Source organism: Panulirus ornatus, chromosome 28 (assembly GCF_036320965.1).
Source record: "Panulirus ornatus isolate Po-2019 chromosome 28, ASM3632096v1, whole genome shotgun sequence".
NCBI classification, from domain to species: Eukaryota; Metazoa; Arthropoda; class Malacostraca; order Decapoda; family Palinuridae; genus Panulirus; species Panulirus ornatus.
Window position 1 is genome coordinate 21,033,457 of NC_092251.1, and position 19,888 is coordinate 21,053,344.

General features: G+C 39.5%; 2 protein-coding genes across 4 annotated transcripts in view; one reads left to right on the top strand and one right to left on the bottom strand.

Annotated features, from left to right (window-relative positions):
* LOC139757885 (uncharacterized) overlaps positions 1-19,888 on the bottom strand; it is a 686,077-nt gene that overhangs the window by 168,258 nt on the left and 497,931 nt on the right. The window contains 1 exon segment of the mRNA XM_071678807.1: positions 14,466-14,664. Coding sequence (XP_071534908.1) covers positions 14,466-14,664 — 199 coding nt within the window.
* Positions 1-19,888, top strand: part of LOC139757888 (uncharacterized) — a 49,754-nt gene that overhangs the window by 10,165 nt on the left and 19,701 nt on the right. The window contains exon 2 of one of the 3 annotated variants that reach the window (XR_011714733.1): positions 6,628-14,455. The exons of the other annotated variants lie outside the window; for them this stretch is intronic. The gene's annotated coding sequence lies outside the window, so the exon portion shown is untranslated. Of the gene's footprint in view, positions 1-6,627; positions 14,456-19,888 lie in introns of those variants that run through there. 3 annotated transcript variants of the gene reach the window in all.

Sequence of the window (19,888 nt, forward strand, 5' to 3'; positions counted from 1 at the left end):
AACATTGTTGGAACCACTATTCCTTCAAACATACCCATTTTTGCTTTCCGAGATAATGTTCTCGACTTCCACACATTCTTCAAGGCTCCTAGAATTTTCGCCCCCTCCCCCACCCTATGATTCACTTCCGCTTCCATGGTTCCATCCGCTGCCAGATCCACTCCCAGATATCTAAAACACTTCACTTCCTCCAGTTTTTCTCCATTCAAACTCACCTCCCAATTGACTTGACCCTCAACCCTACTGTACCTAATAACCTTGCTCTTATTCACATTTACTCTTAACTTTCTTCTTTCACACACTTTACCAAACTCAGTCACCAGCTTCTGCAGTTTCTCACATGAATCAGCCACCAGCGCTGTATCATCAGCAAACAACAACTGACTCACTTCCCAAGCTCTCTCATCCACAACAGACTTCATACTTGCCCCTCTTTCCAAAACTCTTGCATTCACCTCCCTAACAACCCCATCCATAAACAAATTAAACAACCATGGAGACATCACACACCCCTGCCGCAAACCTACATTCACTGAGAACCAATCACTTTCCTCTCTTCCTACACACACACATGCCTTACATCCTCGATAAAAACTTTTCAATGCTTCTAACAACTTGCCTCCCACACCATATATTCTTAATATCTTCCACAGAGCATCTCTATCAACTCTATCATATGCCTTCTCCAGATCCATAAATGCTACATACAAATCCATTTGCTTTTCTAAGTATTTCTCACATACATTCTTCAAAGCAAACACCTGATCCACACATCCTCTACCGCTTCTGAAACCACACTGCTCTTCCCCAATCTGATGCTCTGTACATGCCTTCACCCTCTCAATCAATACCCTCCCATATAATTTACCAGGAATACTCAACAAACTTATACCTCTGTAATTTGAGCACTCACTCTTATCCCCTTTGCCTTTGTACAATGGCACTATGCACGCATTCCGCCAAACTTCAGGCACCTCACCATGAGTCATACATACATTAAATAACCTTACCAACAGTCAACAATACAGTCATCCCCTTTTTTAATAAATTCCACTGCAATACCATCCAAACCTGCTGCCTTGCTGGCTTTCATCTTCCGCAAAGCTTTTACTACCTCTTCTCTGTTTACCAAATCATTTTCCCTAACCCTCTCACTTTGCACACCACCTCGACCAAAACACCCTATATCTGCCACTCTATCATCAAACACATTCAACAAACCTTCAAAATACTCACTCCATCTCCTTCTCACATCACCACTACTTGTTATCACCTCCCCATTTGCGCCCTTCACTGAAGTTCCCATTTCCTCCCTTGTCTTACGCACTTTATTTACCTCCTTCCAGAACATCTTTTTATTCTCCCTAAAATTTAATGATACTCTCTCACCCCAACTCTCATTTGCCCTCTTTTTCACCTCTTGCACCTTTCTCTAGACCTCCTGTCTCTTTCTTTTATACATCTCCCACTCAATTGCATTTTTTCCCTGCAAAAATCGTCCAAATGCCTCTCTCTTCTCTTTCACTAATAATCTTACTTCTTCATCCCACCACTCACTACCCTTTCTAATCAACCCACCTCCCACTCTTCTCATGCCACAAGCATCTTTTGCGCAATCCATCACTGATTCCCTAAATACATCCCATTCCTCTCCCACTCCCCTTACTTCCATTGTTCTCACCTTTTTCCATTCTGTACTCAGTCTCTCCTGGTACTTCCTCACACAAGTCTCCTTCCCAAGCTCACTTACTCTCACCACCCTCTTCACCCCAACATTCACTCTTATTCTCTGAAAACCCATACAAATCTTCACCTTAGCCTCCACAAGATAATGATCAGACATCCCTCCAGTTGCACCTCTCAGCACATTAACATCAAAAGTCTCTCTTTCGCACGCCTGTCAATTAACACGTCATCCAATAACGCTCTCTGGCCATCTCTCCTACTTACATACGTATACTTATGTATATCTCGCTTTTTAAACCAGGTATTCCCAATCACCAGTCCTTTTTCAGCACATAAATCTACAAGCTCTTCACCATTTCCATTTACAACACTGAACACACCATGTATACCAATTATTCCCTCAACTGCCACATTCCTCACCTTTGCATTCAAATCACCCATCACTATAACCCGGTCTCGTGCATCAAAACCACTAACACACTCATTCAGCTGCTCCCAAAACACTTGCCTCTCATGATCTTTCTTCTCATGCCCAGGTGCATATGCACCAATAATCACCCATCTCTCTCCATCAACTTTCAGTTTTACCCATATTAATCGAGAATTTACTTTCTTACATTCTATCACATACTCCCACAACTCCTGTTTCAGGAGTACTGCTACTCCTTCCCTTGCTCTTGTCCTCTCACTAACCCCTGACTTTACTCCCAAGACATTCCCAAACCACTCTTCCCCTTTACCCTTGAGCTTCGTTTCACTCAGAGCCAAAACATCCAGGTTCCTTTCCTCAAACATACTACCTATCTCTCCTTTTTTTCACATCTTGGTTACATCCACTCACATTTAGACACCCCAGTCTGAGCCTTCGAGGAGGATGAGCACTCTCCGCGTGACTCCTTCTTCTGTTTCCCATATATATATATATGTCATGTGTAATGCACCGAAACCACAGCTCCCTATCCACATCCAGGCCCCCACAGACCTTTCCATGGTTTACCCCAGATGCTTCACATGCCCTGGTTCTGTCCATTGACAACATGTTCACCCCAGTATGCCACTTCGCTCCAATTCACTCTATTCCATGCACGCCTCTCTTCCTCCTGTATGTGTGTATATGTGTATATATATGTGTAAGAAATGGTTTGGTCACATGGAGAGAATGAGTGAGGAAAGATTGACCAAGAGGATATATGTGTCAGAGGTGGAGGGAACGAGGAGAAGTGGGAGAAAGATTTTGAGTGATCGGGACCTGAACATGCAGGAGGGTGAAAGGCGTGCAAGGAATAGAGTGAATTGGAACGGTGTGGTTTACCGGGGTCGACGTGCTGTCAATGGATTGAACCAGGGCATGTGAAACGTCTGGGGTAATCCATGGAAAGTTCTGTGGGGCCTGGATGTGGAAAGGGAGCTGGGGTTTCGGTGCATTATTACATGACAGCGAGAGACTGAGTGTGAACGAATAGGGCCTTTGTTGTCTTTTCCTAGTGCTACCTCACTCATATGAGGGGGGGAGGGGGTTGTTATTCCATGTGTGGCGAGGTGACGATGGGAATGAAAAAAGGCAGACAGTATGAATTATGTACATGTGTATATATGTATATGTCTGTGTGTGTATATATATGTATACATTGAGTTGTATAGGTATGTATATTTGCATGTGTGGACGTGTATGTATATACATGTGTATGTGGGTGGGTTGGGCCATTCTTTCGTCTGTTTCCTTGCGCTACCTCGCTAACGCGGGAGACAGCGACAAAGCAAAATAAATAGATCTATATAAATATATGTGTAAGAGAGTGAATGGATCTTTCTTCGTCTGTTTCCTGGTGCTACCTCGCTAATGCGGGGAAACAGCGATCACGTATAATAAGAATACATATATGACCTGTGAAAATGCATACAGCTTGGAAATTGAGACAGACAAAGGAAAGAATGCAGGGGACAAAATATAGACATTCAGGAGAAAGATCAAACTACCAATAGTCAAGACAATCCCACCCAAACCCAGAAATCTGGTTACCCTAGTATACAAATATAACCTTCACAAAGAAAACTAATGTCAGTAAATGTTATGTTCAAGAAACACCAGTGAGAACTCCTAAAAGTTGAGGAATATGAAATAATGCCATTTTGGTTATACATTAAGTTACAGCTCAAGGGTAAGGACAACTATGATGCTATTAAATATGCAGTCTTAAGTTAGCAAAGTACTTTCACCTTCATACATTATCCATATTGTTTTCAACTTAAGCATTCATATAAATAAAAAAGCTGAATGTCTCCTAATGCTTGCCATTAAAATGTGATTATTAACTGATATCCCAAAACCAAAACCACACAAAATTATAACTAATAACTTACAATATTGATACTCATGTCTATCATTGGAAAATACTTCTAGCCCCTGATGAACATACTAGTAGTTTATGAAAAAGATTTCCTCAGTAACAGCCTATGAAAGTAATATTAACAAATAAAGAAAGATGATATGTATATGTGATCTTAGATTTGTCCTTAAAATCCAAAGATGATAAGAGATTATTTGAGTAGTGGTTAAAACTTGATAGCTTTAGTGGTCTTGGTAGTTAACTGTTGTAAACCCAACCAACTGGGACTAGTGATAATACTATGTATGTGTTTAAAGCTGGGAGAATTATTTTTTTTACTGATAACTTTTAATAATAGATCCAGGAACCTTGATAACCAGTGCTAAGGGTAAAGAATAATATTGCATTAGCTAGTATAATAGATAACATTTAACAAATGGTCAAAAATTATTAATTTATTGAAATTTCTATAATCAATCATGAAAATTTTTATGATGTTTGGAAATGGCCCTTTCTTTCTGGGAAACAAATGGTGTACTGGTAAAACAACTGTCATTGGAGAGTATTTTCCATAGCATGTAATATCTGTTAACTTTTGTATCTAAAAATAGAATTTTTTTTTTTAAATGTAAGAACATTTAAAAACATCTAACAAAAGTGGGCAGGGCCTAGAACGAATGGGAAACTGTGAGACTGTGATAATAATTCACAATGCAGTATTACTGTGAACTGACATGCTCTTTGCACATGCACTTTATTTCATATGGTGGCTGGCACTGTGCTGGCACAAAGTATGCCCCAATCAAAGTCATAGCAATTTAAAGAGGTAAAATAATGAGTACTCAGTATATTACAAAATTGAACAACGGGAGAATACTTTAAGCTCCTTGGCTGTTTGCCAACTCAATTTCTGGAATGGCAAATGTATGGAGGGAAAGGTATGCTCTGTTCAAAGCAATACTAGCTGAAAAGCTAATGTATTAAATGTAGTATAAAAATAATAAACGAGTTAATAAAATTACGATGATGTTAATATGTGCTCCTTTGGTGTCTGTATATCTGATTTTAGAAAATGCAGTGAGGATGGAAGAAGGCTAAGAATTCCAAAGTTTTGCAGTACAAGGAAAGAAAATATCCTAACTGCCAATTTTTGTGAGTATGGCTAGTCTCCAACTAGAAACAAAGAAGAGAAGCAATCAGTTGTATACCACTGGCTGGGACAAACAAAGACAGCTTAGTAGAGTAGTACCTGAAATGACACCTTTAGCACTGAAAAGGGAAGTGAAATCAGAGCAGGAAGAAAGGGACGGTTTCAGAGGAGGATAACAGAAGTCTTAAGAAGACATAATGCTTCTGATTACACTCTAATGAAAACATGGTAGAAAAAGAAACATGGAGGGGCAAATGAAGATAAATACATGTAACATCTATATAACACTCATACAAAAAATATCTGAAGGTCTCAGTATAGAAAGCTAAATTTAATTCCATATAGCCCTAGTATCTTGGCCTCCGGGAAGCCTTTCAAACATTAATCTCTGTTAAAAGCAGATATTAGTGTAACATCATTTGTTTAATAAAATTTTTTTCTTTCAAACTTCGCCATTTCCCGCGTTAGCGAGGTAGCGTTAAGAACAGAGAACTGGGCCTTTGAAGGAATATCCTCACCTGGCCCCCTTCTCTGTTCCTTCTTTTGGAAATTTAAAAAAAAAATGAGAGGGGAGGATTTCCAGCTCCCCGCTCCCTCCCCTTTTAGTCGTCTTCTACGACACGCAGGGAATATGTGGGAAGTATTCTTTCTCCCCTATCCCCAGGGATAATATATAGAGACAGCGACAAAAAAAAAAAAAAAAAAAAAAAATATATATATATATATATATATATATATATATATATATATATATATATATATATATATATATATATATATATACGACATTTTACGACCAAGAGTAGGACTTTAGTGTCAACGTAAACTCTGCAAGGAGTCATTTTACACCTACAAAAGCACACTTGCGTGTTTAATAAAAATGTGAGTAAAAATTCTACACAGATTCAAACCAGCTGCTACTAATGTAATCTGCAGTCCAAGTGAACTTTTTTCTCATAAAGTAAGCCCTGAATGAATTTGTTGGCATGATTCACCAAAAACAGTCTATTTGCTAACATATGGCTTCTACTAGGGATGCTTTTCTTCAGTTTCAATGACAAACTGCAAAACTTTAAGTGGGTTTCATTTTAAACTATGAATTGGTGTAATATGCCAAAGTTTCAGTACAGTTTACTTAGATAATTTAGCTAAGACTATTATCATAAGCATAATGTGACACAGCTGATGGAGGAAGAACCCCTTGGGGAAAAAAATAAATAAAATGTACATGGCGAGTCATGATGTAATTGGAAATTTGCAGCCTCGAAAGAGCAATGAATCTCCCTTTGTGAAACATTATGCATTCCTGAAAGTCTATGTTAATAAGAATAAAAGCTATTGCCCATTCATTCAACATCTAAGATTCATACTGATATCAGTATTTAATTTACTGTTTTCAGCTTGTTTTTGCAGCCATCAGAGTAAAGGAATGTTTATATTTTTTCCCTCTTCTTATTCCTACAGAAGGGGTGAAGCTAAACTATCCAGCACCCTCCTTTGTGAGGTTATGTTCTAATGTATGTGCCATACCCATCATAATACTTGGAAATTTGGTCTCATGGCATCCTTACCCGTAAGAAAATTTTGGTTGTGTTTCTAAACACTTTTATGGCTGGCTGTGCTAAAATTATATCTACTGCTTCCCAAACTACCAAGGTTCAGACTCTTATAACTCATCCCTTGGGGTTTTGCCCCATGATTTTGGCTTTACTTCTCACGTGAATAGCAATGCTCAAACAAGCTTTCCAAAACAAATAGAATCCATAACTTTTTTTCTGAGTATCTCTTTTTCTTTCATGCGTTAACGAGGTAGCACCAGGGATAGATGAAGAAAGGCTATGCACCAAGCCCCTGTCCACAACCAGGCCCCACAAACCTTTCCATGGTTTGCCCTAGTTGCTTCACATACCCTGGTTCAGTCCACTGACAGCAAGTTGACCCCTGTATACACCATCATTCTAATTCACTTTATCCCATGCAGGCCTTACACTCTCATGCATGTTCAGGTCCAACCGCTCAAATACTTTTTCACCTCACCTCCAACGTGGTCTTCCCCATTCTCCTTGTCCCCTCCATGTCTGACACACATATCCTCTCTGTCAATCTCTCCTCATTCATTCTTTTCATATGTCCAAAAAATTCTAGCACTCCCTCTTCAGTTCTCTCAACCATGCTTTTTTTTTCTTTTTTTTACCACATACCTCTCTTATCCATTTATTACTTCCTCTATCAAACTATCTAACAAAGAGTACTGTCATCAAACATTTAATTTTCAATACATCCACCCTCTGCACATCCTCATTTACAGCCAATGCCTTGCGTCCACATAACATTGCTGGGACTACTAGACTCTCAAGCATGTGCATTTTTGCCCTCCTAGACAGTGAACTCTCCTTCCACACATTCCTTCATGCTCCCAGAACCTTTGCACTCTTGCTTTCACTATGACTCACTTACACTTCTATGGTTCCATTTGCTGCCATGTCCACTCCCAAGTATCTACAACACTTCACCTCCTCCAGATTTTCTCCATCTAAACTCACATCACAACTATCCTGTCCCTTTATCCTCCTAAACCTAATTATTTAACCTTGCTTTTATTTGCATTTACAGTCAACATACTCCTTTCACATGATCTTCCAAATTGTAACAAACTTCCTCAGTTTCTCAATTGAATCTGCCACCAGTGCTGTTTTATCAGCAAATAATGTTTGACTCTGCTAGTAACATCCAAAATACACCACACCACTTGCTGCTTCAAGATAAGTCTCTCTTACTTGGTAACAGTAACATCAAAAGAGTATCACACAGCTAGCAACATCCAAATGAGCATCTATGTGAATATCTGTGTAAAGAATCTAACATGAAAATGTATCAGCTTATCTAAGTTCAGTATTACATTACATCAAACTTTTCTTGGAATAGCATGTATACCCAAAAACACATAACCAATGTTCAACAGCTTCAAATAAGACGAAATGTCCTAATCACAGTGACTTAAGTTTGAGGCAGAACAGGTATGCATGTCATTTGGTCTCCCATAACACCAATGACAGGTTTAAATCTCTTAAAACTGGTACGTCTAAATGTGAAACTCATCTCAAGTTCATTCCGATAGAACTGTGCCTACAATGAAAGTCACAGTAATGTATCTGGCTAGCAAAATTTTTAAACAGTAATTTAACTATGACTTCACTACATATATTTAGGGTACGTGCCAAGACCTCATAAACGGTATGCACTTGACCTACCCTAACATTTTCATTATTGCATAACCCCAACAACCCTTTCTCCTAGAGTTCCTACAGTTTCAAGGCTGCATTACCATAAAGAGCAGGGAGATGATGGACTCCTCTAGAGTGAGAAGTTCCTCAACAAGATTGTACTCAGCTGTTACAACCTCAGTGAAGATGACTTTTCATTCAAGGCATGACCATAAACAGGGATAGTCTGTTAACACCTGATCTACCCTACTAAAAGGAAACAAGGGATAAATATACTGTGAAAGATATCAATATTATCTTACAAATGAAATGTTCTTCACAAAAACTAGGTTGTAGAAACCAGCTACCTGGAAAAATGCTACATTCCTTTTTGAATGCTGAGTGATGCTCAGAAAAGTCCTAGGTTGGCTGTATCTTTCATCTATCTGTTATTAATTCCACTCCCAATTCACTACTCTGTGGGATGGATCATGTACAAACAGACTCTCAGACACTTCCTTCACCAAGTCTGTGAGTCAAAGACAAACATGAACTTCCTCAATTATAAAAGTGCCTCTTACTTTTCTCGTTGCCAACTAAATCAATTCAATAATAATGAGACCACCATCTCATTGGAAACTGCATTAAAACTAAGCTACCAGGCCATATAATTTTCTTTTTTTGACAAACACTGAGCCAATGTCATGAAATCTATCTACCTATTTTTGGAGGAATCATTTCTATTATTTAGTGAATGAGCTAATGTAGATTACAAAAAAAAAAGATAATTTACTGCACAAAAGGTTAACAGTCAATTGTATGAGGGAGGTTGGAAGCTGGTGCTGGAGATGAGTGTGGGAGGACGGAAGGAGAACCACAACATTACTTCCTCGCTACCCCATCATTTACCAGAAGACCAGCACCTGTCTGAATAATAGTTGTCATGTCCTATTCAATAACAATACTAATAACTGCACTCCAACTATATGTGGTGACATCTTAACTGAAAATACACTTCAGTGAGTTGTATCACTGCCAATGGACAAAAAAAAAAAAAAAGTCTCATCTAGAAACTTTTCCCTCCAAAGCAGTCCATCATTTCTCTGCTCCAGAAAATGATGCGAAAACGACATAAAAGGGGTTTTGGTCTTGCATTCAGGGCCCAAGACTTGCACCCATATAACATCACTGGTATGAATATATTATCAAAAGTATCCTAATTTACCAATCAATACAATAACCTCTCCTTCCACACATTTTCACTGCACAAACGACATTTGCCCCCTCTTCACTTCAGCTCCCACAGTTCTATCTGCTGTCATTTCTACTCCATGGTATCTAAAGCACTCCAAGTTCTCCCCACTCAAACTGACTTGTCTTCCCCCAGTTAAACCTCATTATATTACTTTACTTTTATTTACATTAACTCACTTTTTTCCTTTCATACACCTGGATGCCAGCTGCTGCAGTTTCTCTTTTGAGTCTGCTACCAGAGCCATGTCATCTGGAAACAACAATTGATTCACCTCCCAGCCTAGGTATACTGTAGACCAACACTCTCCACAAAACCCTCACTTTAAGTACCATGTCCACAAAATGATTAATCAACCATGGTGACATTACACACCCTTGATGTAGACCCATGTTCACTTGGAATCACTCACTCTTCTCACTTCTTACTTAGTAACATTCCTTTGTTCCTTGTTAAAAACTCATCACTGCATCTAGCAGTTTTTCTCACACATCATATATTCGTAGCATCTTCTACAAGGTCTCTTTGTCATTTCTATCATGTTTTTTACAGGTTCAAGAATGCAAAATGCAATTACCTTTCTTTCTCCAAGTATTTTTCCCACAAATTCTTTAAAGCAAACAAATGGTCTTCACATCCTTTACCACTCCAAAAACCATAATGTTCCTCCTGAATCTGATGGTCTGTGCATACCACCACCCTTACAACCACCACTCTCCCATTCACCTTACCAGGTACACTCAACAACTTATACCTCTGTAATTCGAAATTTCACTTTAATTCCCCTTAACTTTATATAATGGCAGTACGAAGGCATCCTGCCAATCCTCAGGTAATAGACCTTGGGCCACACATAAACTGAAAATCCTTACTAACCAATACACAATACCACTCACTTCCCTGAGAAATCTAATTGCAATCCCATCCACTCCGGCAACTTTGCCACACACTATCCTCCATAAGGCATTCACTACTCCTCTCTTTTCATTAAATAATTCACCATTAATCCCTTGCTCTGCATAACAACCTGTTCCTATACACTCCAAATTTACCATTCAATCATCAAACGCATTTAAGTCTTTCAAAATAAACAGCATATCTTCAGTCCTATTTCATAATTTACCACTTTCCTATCTACTCTCCTAATGCTTCCATTTGTTCTCCTTTTCTTCTCATGCTACTGAACTCCTCAAACTGCAGTTTATTAATACTCTCTCACTCCATTTTTCATTTGTCTTCTTTTTCTGCCTCTGCACCTTCCTGACTTCCTGCTACTTCTTGTACACCATCTAATCACTTGTACTCCTTCCTTGCAGGTGCTGCCCAAACACCTTTTTTCTATCTCTACCAACTTAACTTTCTCATCCCACCACTCAGTGTCACCTTCTGCATACCACACACTTCACTCACATACATCAGCCCTACTCCCCTTAATACCAACAAATCCTTGCCCACTACCCATGTTTCAATTACTCTAACCTTACTTCACTCTTTGCTAAGTCCCTCAAAACCTCTATACCCACATCATTTCTTCCTTTCCTAAAGCCACTACAAATTTCCACACAAGCTTCCACCAAAAAATAATCAGACATCCCACTAGCAGCCCCAATCGGCACATTCTCTCATCCAATGGTATTTCCTTTGCATACCTATCAACTGGTACACTGTCAAGTAATGCCCAATGACCCCTAACCCTATACACCTCAAAAGCTGTTCGCTACATTCATGTTCTGTGGGTATTCCATGCCCCCCCATGCTACTTCACTCACTCATGTGTTCAATTCTCCCACCACCATGAATTGATCCCTTGCATCATCAATTCAGCCTTTCCAGAAGCTCTTACTTTTCTTCTTCACCCTTTTACTTCCAGGTGCATAAAGCAGAGACAATCACCCATTTCTCTTAATCTTCTTTCATCCTCTTCATCAGAAGTGCCACCCTCCCCTTTGCTGATGTCACTTTCACTAACCCCTTGGGTATTCCCAAACCATTCTTCCCCCCTTCCTTTTACCTTAATTTCATTCTGAGCAATGAAACCAGTTTTCTCTTCTCAATTTTAATGTTTATCTCTCATTTCTTATCATCCTGGTTACATCCATGCATATCCAGACACCCCAACCTGCATGGAAGTAAGTGGAAAATGCTTGATAGAGCTAACCAGTGTATGCTGAAATGGTTTGAACATATGGAGAGAATGAGTGGATAGAGATCGAAAAAGATGATAGACATATCAGAAGTGGGGAGAACAAAGAAGAGGGAGACACCAAGAAGTAGATGAAAGGATGGAGTGGAAGAGGCTTTGAGCTTTCAGGGCCTGAACATTCTAGAGGGAAAGAGGTCACCCCCTATATACCACATCACTCCAATTCAATCTGTCTCATTCACCTTTCACTTTCCTGCAAGTTCAGACCCTAAGCACCCAAAATCTTTCTTACTTTATCCTTTCATCTCCAATTTGGCCTACCCCCTTTTCCTTCTCCCCTCTACTTCAGACACATATCCTCTTTGGCAACCTCTCCTCACTCATTCTCTCTTCAGCTCTCTCAACCACACTCTACTTCCAAACCTTTGTCTTATCCTTTTATTACTTAATTAAATCACCTCAAACCACATGCTGTCCTCAATCAAATCACCTCACACCACATGCTGTCCTCAAACATTTCATTTCCAACATAATCACACATTCGCATCTATAGCCAATGCCTCGCATCCATACAACATTGGTGGGATTACAATGTTAAACTTTGAACATACCCATTTTCACCATCCTATATAACAACCTCTATTTCCACACATTCCTCAATCCTTCCAGAACCTTCATCCTTCACTAAATTCCATTTCCATGGTTCCATTTGCTGCCATGTCCAACCTAAAGTATCTCCAAATTTTCTTCATTCAAACTTGCGCCTGACTAACCTGTCCCTCTGCACTACTAAACTTCATAACTTTACTTTTATTCACATTTACCCTCAACTTCCTCCTTTCACACACTCTACCAAACTCTGAAATCATCATCTGCAGTTTCACTGTGCCACAAGTGCTTTGTTATCAGCAACATCTAACTCACTTCCCAGGCCCCCACAACCCATATATACTGCACACTCTCCCCTCTCTCCAAGATCCCTGCATTTGCCTCCCTCCACTCCATCCATAAACAAATTAAACAGCCATGATGATATCACACACCCCTGCCTCAGGCTGATATTCACCCAAAACCACTCAACCTGCTCTCTACCTACTTCCATATATGTCTCACACCCTTAATAAATACACCTCACTGCTCCTAGAAGCTTTTCTCCTACAACATATATTCTTAGGACCTTCCACAAGGCATCTCTATCATCCCTATCATACGCTTTTACTAAGTCCAGAAAAGCCACATACAAATCCGTCTATTCCTCTAAGTATTTCTTCCACACTTTCTTTGCAGTAAATACCTGATCCACACATCCCTGTCACTCCTAAAACCACACTGTTCCTACCCAATCTGATGCTCTATACATGCCTTTACCCTCTCAGTTACTAGTCTCCTATACAACTTACCATGTAAACTTATACCTCTGTAGTTTGAACACTCACCCTTGTCCCACTTGCATTTATAAAGTGGCACTATAAATGTATCCTGCCAATCCTCAGGCACCTCACCACAATCCACACGTGCAGTGAAAATCCTACCTAACCAATCACAAACACAGACCTCCTTTCTTAACATATTCAACTGCAATACCATCCACTCCAGCTGCCTTGCCACATTCCATCTTATGCAAGGCTTTCACCACCCTTTTTCTTCAAGAAACCACCTTCTATGACTTTTGCCTTGCCTACCTCCCTGATCTAATGAGCTACATCTGCCTATCATGAAATACATTTAAAAATCCTTCAAAGCACTCACTCCATCTCCTCCTCAGCTCATCACTACCTTTTACCACTTCTCCATTTGCTCCCTTCACCCATGTTCCCATTTGTTCTCATGTTTTTCTAACACTATCAACCTCCTTCAAAATCATCTTTTTATTCTCCCTGCAGTTTAACAATACTTGCTCATCCCAACTTTCATTCGCACTCTTTTTGAGCCCCTGCAACTTCCTTTTCCCCTCCAGCCATCTTCTCTTGTACATCTCCCAGTCATATATATGTATTTGGGGTCTCATCTGCTCCTACATGTTCTCCTTCCAACTCATTTCTAACCAGAGCAGAATCAAAGCCAGAATTCTGACTTATCAACTCACCAGTTATCACCTCTTTTCAACCATCCCTCTATGTCCACTGTGTTCAGCTGGTGTTATTTTGGCCCATGAATCTGTCAACTGTCTGTGTTTATCCTGGTCTCTAAGAACAGGACCCACAGCACATGAATGGCTGCTTCTTCCCATAATTTCTTTGTGGGAGAACAGACACATGAGAATTAGCTATCATTATTCCTCTTCCTCTCCCTGTTCAGAAAAGCTACATTATCCTCTTCTTCCTCTCACCTTTTCCTCTTCCTATACTCTTTCCACTTTCAAGAGTTAGATGTAAAAACACCGGAGGAGCTAAAAAAAACATTCCCTATTCTTTTACTTCTTTAATTTCTTTAAAAACCACTCACCTTTGAATGGGGTATGCTTTCACCTTGATCATGTCAGTTGCTTATAAAATACTAAATTCTCATCTGCTACTAAATGCTTTTATGTCTTGTTTTTATAACTATTTGGGTGCTATGTTCTTGATATTGAAAATATGATAAAGAATCCCACATGTAATGTCATGAAATTTTTTGTTAATCATTTATTTCCAAACAGTCCAATCCAGTAATGGCACGGGCAATTATTCCATGGGTATGATTCCATAAAAATGTGAGTACTTACCAACAATGTTGAGTGCTGCAGCAGATACTGCCCTCCCAACAGAGTTCTCAGCAATGATGGCAACTCTCCCAGCCTGCATCATTGATGTTGTGGGCAGTTCCAGAATGTGTGTGTTCCCACTGCTTCCTAACACATACTGCAAATGACCCCGCAGGTATTCCTGACCAGTAATGCGACAGTCATTCAGAGTCCAGTACACCTGTGAATAAGTAAAAATTCCTTAATATACCGACAGGATAGCTGCTTAGCTTTTATATCTATCTTTCTACCTGTCACTATTAACTCAATTCCCTATTACAGTGAGTTAACTAAATGCATGAGTTAAAGAAATACATACAGATATGCATTTGCCTTAATGGAAAATGATTCTATAGAATTGGGGTCCCCAGCACCAGTCCTACAGGAAAGCCCAAATCTTCGGGTAGATTTACCTACCCTACTACTAAGACATTATTAACTAAACTATCTTGAATATCTTTCCTTATAATATAGTTGTTAGAATCATTAATTCAATGAAACACTTCTCATTACATTTCCCTTACTTTTTCTGTGGGGTTAATTAGTAAAGAGAAGGTTCTGATTTTGGTGAATACATACATGACAGCTAGAGAATGGATTTGAACAAATGAGGTGAACAAGTATAATAAAAATCTTTCCTACTAGTGTACATCATTATTTCTTGTGGATGAAATTCTATAATGCTCTATCTAATGTTCTGATCGTTCAGGAAGGCAATATTTAGTACATGATCATGGGGCATTATGATGGCAATGGGCTGAGCCAAGGCATACAGAGTCACCAAAGTAAACCTTGAAGTAGTGTGTGGGGCTTAGTTGCAGATGGTAATCTTTGGTTTCAGTACATTATACATGATACACAGAGAGTGGATGTGTACAAATGAGGCCACATTTGTTTATTCCTGACATTATCTTGCTAATGCAGAAAAGAAATGTCAATATATACAGAAAAAAATAATTTGAAAAGTATGAAATTAGCTTTTCCATATGAATTAACACAAACTACTTGCGCTATATCATTCTCTAATGTCTCTCTCATTATGCCACTTTGTATTTTTCTTTTGCTAGTTCCTCAAGCCTCTGGACTGGACCATTAAGTATCCTATGTATCAGGCCCTTGGTCTCAAAACTCATACTCAGCAGTAATCAACAACTGCATCTAATAACTTATAAGATCTTGTACATTGGAGGCTATGCATCTGTCATAACTTTCAAGTGCAATGAAACTCATCCACCAAAATCGCACATTTGACAATTACTGTACTATACGATACAGTACCTACAATACATTAAAAATATTTATGTCAGAATTCATGGACAGTGTCACCATGTGTGACTGCAGTGTCATCTGTTCGCAGCTAGGGTCACCTAACCATAGCAAGGTGGCCTCCCTTCATGAGCGCTTGTTCTGGCAGCATAAGTTTTTGATTCAGAAAAGCTTAGCTTGTCCCATGTACAACAGGTGCCCTGACCTTGTATGTCGAAACAGTACTCTACAGCTTTACTACAAATCACAAAGTAAAAGAGAAAAATCATCTTCATGTTAAGTCTAGTTCATCATAAACAAAATTCACATTTCTAGGAGGCTTGCTCTATAGCATTCTTGAATGAGTCTTAGGATAGTAATCAAACATGTGTATAAAACAACTAAACTTTGCCAATTACAAGATACCTTGAATTAATTTACACCTAAGGGGAATGCATCTCTTTATAAAATGATCCTTTCCAGCTTCCAGAAGGGTCCTATTGCTTCAAGAGTATTAGGTATTAATTAAACATTTCCTCTGATGACTGTCTTTGATCAGTCTACAATCCACCACCCCTGCACTATCCTCTTTTGCTATACTGGAGGAGACTTAGGTAAAGTTTTTTTATTTAATTGTACTGGCCTACTGTATTCTGTCCATGAGGAAACATGCTCTTTCACCAGAGAATTGGCTGGAGTTTTATGAGTAATTTTGTTGCAACAAGTTCCTTCAAGATTATATAGAAGGGGAAGAGTCTCTGAGTCCCTAAGGCTGAAACCTATGTGTCCCTCCAGTCAGCTACAACTCCATCCTTTTGAAGGGCATCCATCCAAACCTGAATCCACACTTAAAGGTCCATACCTTCAAGTTTTGATAGATGCTTCTGAAAGGAAGGCTACAAAATGTAAGTCCTTAGGATTCATGAACTCTTCCCCCTCCACATCATCATAAAGGAACTTGCTGATCAAAAAGTATTCGTAGTGACCCCAAGATCATCTTAATGATGTCACTTTAATCCAGTCTAATTTTCTTTTCAATTAGTCTCTACCACAAAATGCTTGCAGGTGCAGATATGTAGGACTGGCCACCAAACACATTCTTCCAAAAATTATTAGCTTAGGTGAAGTCACAAGCTGTCATTAAGGTGACCTTGGGTCACTACTCGTTCCAAAAATGCCAGTCCGTTCTTTAAGGAAAGAGGTTTCATCTCATTTCTTCATCTATCCATCTATCTATCTATACCTCTGATACTTTTTCCCTCTGGAAACTCCCAACAAGAGGGTGGCCACAGCAAAAGAGTCACCACTTATCCCTGTCCTTACATGCCTCTCCTCTGTCAAATTCAGTGCTCTCCTTCTGGTCTATGTAACTCAAAAATAGATGCTCTCTCTGTTTGATGGCACCTGTAAAATAACCTTATCCTCTTCCATCCAATGAATTGTTGTTTGGAAACTGGATCCCATCCTGGGGAAGAAGCCTTGGTTTCACCTCCCTCTTTACCGAAGCCTTAATCCAGTCCAATTTTCTTTTCAATTAGTGTATGCCACATGCCTCAGTATTCAGCTCTGAGTAATAAAAGTATGTAATTTCTCTTTTCTGGCTACAAATCATAATGGGAACCTTTTTGCCAAAGAGTTCACTCACTGTCCCAGATTCTTCACAGACGAACAATATCAGTCAGCCTGCAGAACATTCCAAAGTGTTTGAAGAAATGGACCCATAATTCACCTTCTAAGGGGGCATGTTTCATTGAGTATATTGTTTCTCATTCCCTAGATACAACTACTGAACATCCCCAAGGATGTGGCCCACAACAGTCAACCAACATTTATGTACCTATCAATTGCTACGGGAGGTGGGACTACAGGAGTTAAGATATATTTCAATCTGTCCTGCTCTATCCAGTACCTTTGCTTGCTCACTCCTCTGTACTATAACTACAGGCTTGGAATGGAACTTTGTATTCCCACAATGAGAAACTACTGCATTCCATTTTTCTTGCAATGACTACAAGTTCCAGACTTGCAATCTACTTTGTCTCCCCAAAAAGTTCCAGTCCCTCAACAACCTGATACTTTCAAACCTAAATATCCTATTATGCCACAACTTCCTATTTCTCAACACTTTAGCTTCGGAATATACAGTGAGTGTCACTGATGACATTACTTTCACATTCATCATATTCGTATCATAATTCATACCTCAGTATTTCCAGCGTACATTCTAGAGTTGATTATTCTGGAAATTATTTTTTCATTTCTCTAACCTCCAAACTTCATCTTTCAAAAATAAAGATTCCTACATTTATCTAGACACCTTGTCCTGCAATCACAACTTATTTCAGATGCTTGTGTTCACAATATCAGGAGGTGCCCTCCATTCTAGCCTACAAGAGGAGCCTTTCACTGAAGGATGTTGTCCATATGCTTTGTACAGCATTGTATGCACTATTGTCTATAATTATGAATCTGGCTGGATCTTCAAAACACTCCCTTTTCAAGCATTTGGAGGTCTACCATGCACCCTGACGTAACTCAGTGCTCACCACTTTATTTCTACAACAAATTTGAGTGTTTCCAGCAAGCTTCCATTTGGTATGCTCTCATTTCCTCTTTTATATTTTATCTGAGATGGCATGGGAAAGTAAATTCCTTAATCAAAGTCATCTCATTTACAACACGACATGTCCCAAAGGTTGTTTAATTTGTTTATGGATGGGGTAGTGAGGGAGGTGAACGCAAGAGTTTTGGAAAGAGGGGCAAGTACGCAGTCTGTTGAGGATGAGAGGGCCTGGGAAAAAGAGTCAGTTGTTGTTCTCCGATTTCACAGCTTTGGTGGTTGATTCGAGTGAGAAATTGCAGAAGTTGGTGACTGAGTTTGAAAAAGCAAGTGAAAAGAATGAAAGCCGAGAGTAAATGTGAATAAAAGCAAGGTTATTAGGGTCAGTAGGGCTGATGGACTAAGTTTAATGAGATGTAAAATTGAATGGGAAAAAATTGGAGGAAGTGAAGTGTTTTAGATATCTGGGAGTGGACTTAGCAGCAAATGGAACCATGGAAGTGGAAGTGAGTCACAGGATGCGGGAGAGGGTGAAAGTTCTGGGAACGACAAAATATGTGAGGAAGGAGAGAACATTATCTTGGGAGAGCAAGAATGGTTATGTTTGAAGGAATAACAGTTCCAACAATATTATATGGTTGAAGGCATGGGCTATAGATAGGGTTATACGAGGAGGGTGGATGTGTTGAAAGCGAAATGTTTGAGGACAGAACGTGATGTGAGGTGGTTTGATCGAGTAAGTAATGAAAGGGTAAAAGAGATGTGTGGAAATAAAAAGAGTGTGGTTGAGAGAGCAGAAAAGGGTGTGTTGAAATCGTTTGGACATGTGGAGAGAATGAATGACGAAAGACTTACAAGGAGATATGTGTCACAGGTGGAGAGAACAAGAAGTGAGAGACCAAATTGGAGGGGGAAAGATGGAGTGAAAAAGATATTGAGCAATCGGGGCCTGAACATAAAGGAGGGTGAGAGGTATGCAAGGAATAGAGTGAATTGGAACCACGTGGTATACCAGCCTCCAAATCACCCAGGGTGTTTCTTATAGGTTCAGCCTTTCGGAAATGGAGTTAAAACTGTCGAATGAGACGCGTGCCTGCACGGACATGCCCAATGACACACACACAAACACACACACACACACACCTGTCTTGCTAAGGGTTGTGTATGAAGCAGCAGGCAGAAAACATGTGGCTCTTTTCAATGTGCTGTCAATGGACTGAACCAGGGCATGTGAAATGTCTGGGGTAAACCATGGAAAGGTATGTGGAACCTGGATGTGGATAGGGAGCTGTGGTTTTGGTGCATTACACATGACAGCTAGAGACTGAGTGTGAATGAATGTGGCCTTTTTTTGTCTTTTCCTAGCGCTACCTTGACGAGGGTGGGGCTGTTTCATGTGTGGCGGGATGAAGACGGGAATGGATGAAGGCAAGTATGAATATGTACATGTGTATATATGTTCCTATGAGTCGATGGGGAAAATGAAACACGAAAAGTTCCCAAATGCACTTTCATGTAATAATCACATCATCAGGGGAGACACAAGAGAGGAATATAACAGTCAGTTGATATACATCGAAGAGACGAAGCTAGGACGCCA